General features: G+C 38.9%; 1 protein-coding gene across 2 annotated transcripts in view; it reads left to right on the forward strand.

Annotated features, from left to right (window-relative positions):
• Positions 1-7,230, forward strand: part of efna4 (ephrin A4) — a 59,660-nt gene extending 52,430 nt beyond the window's left edge. Inside the window, exons 4-5 of one of the 2 annotated variants that reach the window (XM_088999546.1) lie at positions 2,228-2,254; positions 4,394-7,230. In XM_088999546.1, coding sequence (XP_088855672.1) covers positions 2,228-2,254; positions 4,394-4,491 — 125 coding nt within the window. In that variant the 3' untranslated portion in view covers positions 4,492-7,230. The remainder of the gene's footprint in view (positions 1-2,227; positions 2,255-4,393) is intronic. The other variant, XM_088999547.1, reaches the window with a different exon arrangement.
• Positions 7,231-9,713: the final 2,483 nt, after the last annotated feature.

Genomic DNA, 9,713 nt, shown 5'->3' on the forward strand with positions numbered 1-9,713 from the left:
GTCTTGACTTTTACGTATGTTTTTCTTAGAGTTCATCTTTTTATATCTAGATTTGTGATGATTTTCTATTCATAACATTACCTTTTTTCATTTTCATTGACAGATTATTTGTCTCCCTATGAACGTGTTTATATAGATAGAAACAAAAGACCTATTAATTCAGCCTTTTCAGATAACTAGTGGTTATTTTCACACGCAATAAATATAATCAAAGGCGTACAAGAATTGCCGGTTTCAATAAGATACTTCAGTCGTGTTTTTTTTTTTTTCGTTTTTTTTGGGAGGGAAAATATGATTTATCTCAGACACACACAGCCCCGCACACACACTGCGCATCAGGCCAAGTCCCAGCATGCCATTTAATGCCTCGTTAACCCCAAGGTGGCCGTTAGTTGTAGACAATCAGCGGAGTAATTTTGAGCGACAGACGATGCTTGCAGGTGTCTTACAAACACACACACACACACACACACACTTAATAGAGACATTGTACGTTTAATGAAGAAACACAATGTGTTACTTGGCTTCATCAGCTCAGTCACTGGGGGCCATGGACATTGGAACTATTTTGTGGTTAAAAACACACGGGAAGGACACACTGTGTGTGTGTGTGTGTGTGTGTGTGTGTGTGTGTGTGTGTGTGTGTGTGTGTGTGTGTGTGTGTGTGTGTGTGTGTGTGTGTGTGTGTGTGTGTGTGTGTGTGTGTGTGTGTGCCAAGGTGTCTTTAATGCGTCTTTTTTGTGTTGTGTGCATATGTGTATTTTCTTTTGTGTTTGCAGTTTTTGTTTGTTTTTCCATATGTGTGTTACCACCACTGACTTTACAAATTCAAACGTGTACATCCTTCCATGTTCATGTGACATCACTGTTAACATTGCTCTTTCAGAATGTACATGGGAATGTTCTTGTCTTTCTACATTTGGATGGAACCTTAAAATATCTTTCATTTCTATTGAAATACATAATACAAACACAAAGTGCTTTCTATTTCAAAACAAAGATTTTTTTAAATAACACGGACCCATATTGCGTTAAAATGGGTTGTTATGAGTACATCCACACATGTATACAAAAACAAGTGAACACAAATACTGTAGTTTATATGGTGTGTGTGTGTGTGTGTGTGTGTGTGTGTGTGTGTGTGTGTGTGTGTGTGTGTGTGTGTGTGTGTGTGTGTGTGTGTGTGTGTGTGTGTGTGTGTGTGTGTGCATGCGTGCGTGCGTGTGTCTGTGTGTGTTTGCGTGTGTGATATTTTTTGGGGGGTATGTGAGGGGTGTAACCACCCTTGACATGTTTTACCAACTTTTGATGAATGTGTGTATGTTGTTGTCAGTGTGTGTGTGTGTGTGTGTGTGTGTGTGTGTGTGTGTGTGTGTGTGTGTGTGTGTGTGTGTGTGTGTGTGTGCGCGCGCGTGTGTTTGTATTTGTATCTTTCTGTAGAACTACTTTTTCCATTTCTAAATTTTGTGGCCACTTGTTTTTTTTGTCAGAACACACTGGCTCATCCATATGAGAAAGTATTTGTTTGTAATGTTGCATGGCACAACCATTCGGATGTCCAATTTTAATATGTTTCTGGGGACATTTAGCTTGCATGCATTTTCAGTGTCTGTGTGTCCTCTCAGGCCGACCCAAAACTGTTTAAAATACCACCTCCTTCCAACTCAACAGCATGCTTCCGTAATTTCATTTTAGCGGCCCCGTCTTACCTACCCCGCTGGCAAAATGTCGGCTAGACTATTCACGTCGGATCTCCCACTCGCCTTCCCAGGTTCCATCTCCTTTTCTCTCCGTCTGACCTTCCCAAACTTCTTTCATCCACCCTCGGTGGCACTTTCAAGCTCTGTCCACGTCTTGGACTCGCTCTGTCATTTTGAATTTTCGCCTTGTTTTTTTTTTTTTTTTTCTTTTCCCTCCCTTTTCATTTCCTGTATCCTCTCTGTCTGGATATAATCCCCATCACTGTAACGGTCTGTAATTTCCATAACACTTCTTTTCCTGTTGTTTCTCCTTTCTTTCTTCATGACCTTTCAAAGAATTTGCTGAGAATGGCTAAAGGTTTTAACAAAAGATAAATGAATCCCTCTGCTCATTTATTTGCCTCTTGCTGTTTGTACTTTTAGCAGCGACAAAAATGTTTTTTGTGGGGGTGGTAGCATTAAGCATGAAAACATGATGAATCAGCAACTTCTTTCTAAAATGTTTCTCTTTCCGTTTCCACTCACAGCATCCAAAGGCTCCAAACAAACGCAAGGTGAGGTTCTTCACCAGTTTTAAGCACTTCTATAATTTTGTGTGTGTGTGTGGGGGGGGGGTGCATAAAATTGAACTAAGTCGGAACAAATCATGAAAAGTTTTGAGAACTGTGAAAACATGGAGAAGAAAAATGCATTCATTCCATAGGAGTGAACCAATAATTTTAGAAGGAAAAATATATACGAGCATGAGAATACCTATAATTGCAGAAAATAAAACAGGAAGTGAGAAAATAGAAGTTCATACATTTTAGAAGTAATGTAGGACAGAGGTCCCCAACCTCCGGGGCGCGGACCGGTGCCGTTCCGTGGGTCATTTGGTACCGGGCCGTGCAGAAAGAATAAATAATTTACATAATTTCCGCTTTATTTATTATCTGAGTCCGATCTATTGGTCCCACTGATTCAGTGTGACCAATAGTAGTGAGTTGTATTTTTCGCTTTGTACTTGTTCTTGTGGTGTATCTTATTTTGAAGGCACGTTTAAACATTACCATGGTGACCATAGAGCGTTAAAGGACAACCGACGTCTCCGGACAAGTTGTGTCCATAATTTGTAAAATGGCTTCAAATGACTTCTACTGAGCGTATTTTACAAAGATTCCACCGCATATAGCTATATTTTACATTTTAAGACTCGCGCTGAATATTCTGGAAGTTTTGTTTTTGAGTTGGTGACGAGTCCTCATGTCACGTCACTGAAGGAACGCCCCCGACCGAAAAAAAGGACACATTGTAGCAGTCCTTCCATCACGTCAATGCGTGTTTGGTCTGAAAACCTTGTGTTGCGCCAGAAGAGGGTGTCCAAGCTCCATATAAGGAATTTATCAGCCTGTGGAAATGCAATACACTGTCATGTCTACAAGAGGTCGCCATTTTCTTCTGTCAATAAAAATGACTTAAAGTGTCCAAAATCTGCAAAAAATTGAGCTGAGAATTGGGCATTTTCAGAAAGTCCCGCCCCCAGTTGGTGACGTCACGCCAAGACGTCTTGCATTGCGAGTGAATCAAAACAATGGCTTCAGATTCAGAGAATATGCTTTCTTGTTACACATCCAGTTATGAATATGACTCAAATAGTTCTGAAGAGGAAAGCATACATGTTTGCAATCGATTAAATAATTATATGTGCCATTTTGAGGCAACATTGAGGGGAGATGTCTCACCCAAAAAAAAGAGGCACAAAATGGCGACCTCCAGTGGCCACTTCCGCTTCCACAGGCTGATAAATGATGAATTCCTTATATGGAGCTTGGACGCTCTCTTCTGGCGGCTTTTGGGTGCAACACGTTCTCAGACCAAACATGTACAGCAAAATACATTCACGTGATGGAAAGACTGCTACAATGTGTCTCTTTTTCGGTCAGGGGGCGGTCCTTTCGTGAAGTCACGTACGGACTCGTCACCAACTCAAAAACAAGACTTCCTGAATATTCAGAGCGAGTCTTAAAACGTAAAATATAGCTATACGCGGTGGAATCTTATTAAAATACGCTCAGTAGAAGTCATTTGAAGCCATTTTACAAATTATGGACACAACTTGTCCGGAGACGTCGGTTGTCCTTTAATTAACATTCTATATTTTTCTAACTTAAATTTTTGGAATCCACAAGTTTTCTCATAACCTTAAAATAATTCTCTTTGTTTTTTGTTATTTAAAAAGGCATTGTTTTCCTTTCAGTTATCCTGTCTCCTAATATGGCAACTTGATTGTACCGAGGCGACACTTTGCTCATGGTTTTCCAACTTTTTGCGAGTCACATTATATTTACTCACAAAAATAAGACTTTTTGTCATATTTATATATACAGACAATACACACATTTTTTTCTTTATATATATATATATATATATATATATATAGTTCCATTTCTACAAATGGGTGTTTAATTTTTTTGCCTAAAATGTGGTCTTAGTCTACAATTTTTTTTAAAGATTTATGTAAAACAACATTTTCAATTGAATTAAAAAGTTTGTAGTTTGTAATGATCTAGCTTCTCATGCTCTACTCTGAACACCGCACCGCAAAATTAACCTCCTTGAAATCTTGCTAAACTAAAACGAACACCTCTTCATGTCCCGAGCAAGACTGTTCCAACTCGAGTGACATTTTGTTATTTTTGTGTCCCCCTTCCCAGCAACGTCCCCTCTGAGTCGAGGTTGTGCGTCCAGGGCGCCTTGGCTTCAACTCCTCTTCATCCACCTCATTCTCCTGGCCGTCCGGCTAACCACCTGACCTCCTGGCATCTGTTCTCAGTGAAAGGGGAGCCACTTGGGCACAGTCGGTGAACACTCCCCTGCATCCCTCCCCCGTCCCTCGCCCTCACCCGTCCATGCAAGGAGACTGCGGAAGACATGTTTGTCATTACACACACACCACACACACTACACCACATTTACACTCAGGGACTTAGTACTCCATTCCCTAATGCTACTAATAAATCTTAATTTCCTGCAGCGTACAGTACGCTTACTGTCATGATATGACATTGGCAAAGATAGATCAACATAATATGCATTTTCTCATGAAATCAATTTCAGACCAATTCAGTGACATTTTATTTGTTCCTGAGCTGTTATGATATGACATCTGGATGAAGAAAATTTAATTAATTCATTCATTCATTCCTTAATTTTTCAAAACCAATTGAGGAAAATTAGATGAAATAGACACATTGACAAAGATATTGGTTTATTAATCATTTGTGTGTGTGTGTGTGTGTGTGTGTGTGTGTGTGTGTGTGTGTGTGTGTGTGTGTGTGTGTGTGTGTGTGTGTGTGTGTGTGTGTGTGTGTGTGTGTGTGTGTGTGTGTGTGTGCAATTATATTTTGTATCAAAAAAAGATGACAAGCATGAGATGCATTTCATGAGTAGTACTTACTAAAAGTAATTGTTTGTCAAAATGACACATTTTTCATTTTGCCATTTAAATTAATTGATTTTTTTCCTATGAATTTGTCAATTTGATCAATGAAACAAACAAAAAAAAGAAGATTTACTATTTGGGAAAAACATGAGGCAAGGCTCATGCGCCCCCTACTGGGATCCAACTGGTTGTACTGGAATTGGACTGGGTGACAATGTTGACGTTTCATAATAATCATAATAATCATGATGATAATAGAAAGAGGTGGACTGCTTTGTCACGTTTGATCGGGCAAGCCGTTATGCTGCCTATTTGGATCACAGGGCAAACGCTGGCCAAAGGGAATTGTGGGTAAACACAACATTGGGGCTGGTCGTGCTCCACTGAAGCGAACCGTTGCAGATGATGTGCACATATGCGCTTTTTTCCCCGCTGTTTTAGAAACCAGATACTTTTTTAAAGAAAAAAAATACTCCTGATCCATTTTGGCTGATATGGTTAAAAAAAAAAGCCTGCCAAAATACTCCATGTGTATTGTTTTTTTTTTTTTTGTGAAAAATGTCACTTTTGTCGTTTGTGTTTAAAAAAAAAAATGTTACGCACTATCAGTGTTTTATATATTAGATAAGTGATAAATATTTTGTTTGTTTGTTTTCATTTTTCTTATTTTGCTGTACAAATGTGTTGTGCCGCAATGTAGTTTTGCAAGCCAAATGAATTGGATGTTTTCATTTGTAATTAATTGAGTCCTTTTTAATTTGGGGTGTTTTTTTTAACATTTTTTTTTCGTTTTGCAAGGTAAAGTGCCATTTGTTCAAATTATAAGTGTAAAATAATAATGATAATAATGCTACATGTACAATTATCAAATTTAATGGACTCCTCTGTCCCTCTTTTTTTAATGTGTACATTTATATGTTTTATTGCCTTGGGCTTTAATTCTTTTTAAACCCTTTCAATTTAGATTTTTTGTTTTTATCAACTACATTGTTGGCACTTATCAATGTTGTCGTTTCGAAACACTGTAAATTCCCATTAATGCAATTAGTCTTTTTGTAATCACATTTTTGATATAGAACATAATAGACACCTTAAAGGACAACCGACGCCTCTGGACAAGTTGCGTCCATCATTTGTAAAATCACTTCAAATGACCTTTACTGAGCGCATTTTACAAAGATTCTACCGCATATAGCTATATTTTACGTTTTAAGACTCGCGCTGAATATTCAGGAAGTCTTGTTTCCGAGTTGATGACGATGCCCACGTGACGTCACATTTGGAACGCCCCTGACCGAGAAAGCAACACACAATGCATTTTGGGTACTTTGTTTGGTCTGAAAACTTCGTGTTGATCCGTGTTGATGGCGAAATTAGAAGAAAAACACATAAATAACGCGATGGTGAATCGTTGTGTGTTGCATCAAGACTACTATTTGATACTAGTTGACACAAATAACCAGCAGACAAATCAGCCCATTTCCAACGGAGCTTGGGCGCCATCTTGTGCATTTTCTGGGACGCTATATTGGAGTCCTGACGGCTCGAATTGATCTGGAAGAAATTCTTTAATCGATTGCAAACATTTATGCTTTCCTCTTCAGAACTATTTGAATCATATTAATAACTGGATGAGTAACAAGAATGCATCTTCTCCGAATCTGAACTCTCTGAAACCGTTGTTTCGATTCTGGAACAAGGCAGTTTGTGAAGGAGTATACTGGTGTGACGTTATGAAAAAGGGGGTGGGACTTTCAGAATGTGTCCAGTTCCGAGCTCATTTTGTGGCAGTTTGGGACACTAAGTAAACTTAATTGGTGTTTTGCATTTGACTAAAAATATCAGCCTGTGTGTTTTTGGTATTTTAGATGCTATAAAACGTTTTTCTGATGTCAATTTGGAAACAAAAAAATGGTTTCGGTTGTCCTTTAAGTATCTGTTTGTTTTTGTGTTTGCATCCATGTGTGTTTCTAATTTCCCTCTGCGTTCACATTTTCGTGAAAAACGTAGCTTCTTCTGTGAAGAGACAACTGCAATCTGAGCCTATTTTGTTTTTCTTGTACTATTTTCATTCGCATGTAGCAACAAATAAAAATTTGGAGACGTTGGTGTAAATAATGTGTGGTTAATCTCATCTGGCACATATACCTTCTGAGTAGGACACACAAGATCCTGAAAATGACGATTGTTTGAGGCCCCGAGGTGACCTTGCGTTGTAAAAGGTACTTGTAATGCAAGTAAGCTGCTAAGGTATTGAGCCGAGGGTCTTTTATCCTCGGGCTAGCCCTGGCCTGATAAACCTCGGCTTGCCAATAGACTCCCTTTATTAATGGACCCTCTGGCTTTATTGCCAATAAACAAGCGACTGTATTTATCACGGGACTCCACTCAGGGAGATGTTGTTGTAAATATAAAAGTGAGCCTCCAAATAAGCTGTAAATGCATTTCCATTTATATGGGCTGCAATTTAGACACTCCCGGCCGAAAAGGCAGAGAGGCAATTTCCAAGCTAATGGGGCTAATGCTGCTATTTCATGCCTGATGATGGCCTGTGATGACACATTTGTCACTGCCGTGTCGTCAGCCGCTTCGGATTCTTGACCTTGATGTTCGAAGCACATGTTTTTATTTCATTTGACATGAGTCTTGGTGTATTGGAAACAGAAGGCGGGGAAATGTGGAACTTAATTCAAATGTCTCCAAGTAGACCTTTAAAGTGATGAGCGACAACAGACCACACAACATTCACTGTTCTTTTTCTCCACTTTTAGGGGAACCTTCTCACCTTTTCCGGTGTCATGTGAATACATTCATAACTGACAATGAGGGACTTGAAAGCGGCCATTCCTGTAGACAAATGATTTTCAACCACTGTGCCGTGAGAGATCGTCAGGTGTGCCGTTAGAAACTATCCATTGCCCCTTTTTCCAATTTAAAAATGTACTAACATTTATTATGTTATCATGTTGTTCAATCCATTTGCTATCTATATGCTATCTATTAGCTAGCTGTCTATCTATTACCTATCTGTTAGCTAGCTAGCTATGTGGCTGGCTATTTATTAGCTATATGGCTATCTAGCTAGTTAGCTAGCTGTATAGCTGGCTATCTATTAGCTATATGTTAGCTAGCTAGCTTCCAATCTATTATAGTTACTCACGGGTTAAGTGAACGATCCCGTGACTTTAAAGTGACCTTGATAGTTTTGAAAGGCGCTTAGAAATTAAATTGATTATTATTATTAGTAGTAGTAGTAGTATTATTATTATTATTATTATTATGTCCGTGCTGAAAAGACTGGGAGGGTAATTTAATATTCGTCTGTGTGGCAACACGTCACTGATTGCCTTTTTCCTGCAAGATGGTTCGTGGTGTGCCGCAAAAAAAAAATCCAATGTAAAACGTGCCCTGGTTCCAAAAAAGGTTGAAAAACACTGCTTTAGACTGTCCAAAGGGACAATGCATTTCATCTGGCTAGCTAGCCCACACCTATCAACATATACGTTTTCCACATATTTTATACATTTTTTTATCATTTCAAATAATGTATGGCGTACTACAACTTTTATATGAGATTTCTTTTTTTTCAAATTGTGAACCGATCTTACAAAGATCATTTTGGCTCAAATCCAGTTCATCTCAACTGCTGGTACCCAATGACAATCCTACCGCCAATCGCTACTATTGTCGTGGCAAACCAGCAAAAGTGAGTAATCCTCAATCGTATATTTATTTTTTTTATCGCTGCCCACGGTCGGATTGATTAAAGCGTAACGTGCGCATGCGCGGTAAACTGAATCTGAATTTGTGCTTGTGTTAGTGTTTTTTTATCATTTCAAATAATGTACGGTGTACTACTACTTTTATACGAGAATTGTAATCATTTATAAGGGTAGCTACTATAGCTCAGCTAGATAGCTAGGCTTGTTAGCTCAGCTAGCTAGCTCGGCTTCCTAGCTCGGGTATTTAGCTCGGCTGGGTCGCTCGGCTAGCTAACCCGGGTAGCTAGCTCGGCGAGCTACATGCATATGGCATACAGCTTGATGTGAACAAAGCTGCTCCACCAATTAAACCTCATCTAATTTATGTGTTTGGTCATTTGACGTTAGCAAGGTCAGCAAAATGAGAACACACACACGAGGAGCTGCTGTAAGACGAATCATTCACTATCGTTGTGGTGTGCTTTCTAAACGTATTCAGTTTGGGATCAAGAGTTTCTGCAATGGGTTGATTGAGATTTGCGAGATTTGGCACAAGCCAATCGTAAGAGCCGCAATTCTGGTGGAGTTGGAGCGGATCAAATAATACACTCAGTAAACCACTACTTTTACAACTTCTCTAATGTGTGTTTTTATGGATGAATTTTACGACTGACTTTTGTCTATTCCCGTAATAAACCAGAAAAAATGGAGAATGTTAATTTCATTGTGAGTGAGCCAACTTACAAATTCAGCAGGGGAGCGACCAATTATTTCTCACACTGCATGTTATCCCACACAATTCTTTATTTTGCTTTTTATGTAGTTGTTCTTCTATATGTAAAGCTTCAAAATGAAAAAAAAATGCCACACAACAACACAATCAAAAAGTAG

This window comes from Hippocampus bargibanti, linkage group LG06 (assembly GCF_051943395.1).
Source record: "Hippocampus bargibanti isolate YZ-2025 linkage group LG06, ASM5194339v1, whole genome shotgun sequence".
NCBI classification, from domain to species: Eukaryota; Metazoa; Chordata; class Actinopteri; order Syngnathiformes; family Syngnathidae; genus Hippocampus; species Hippocampus bargibanti.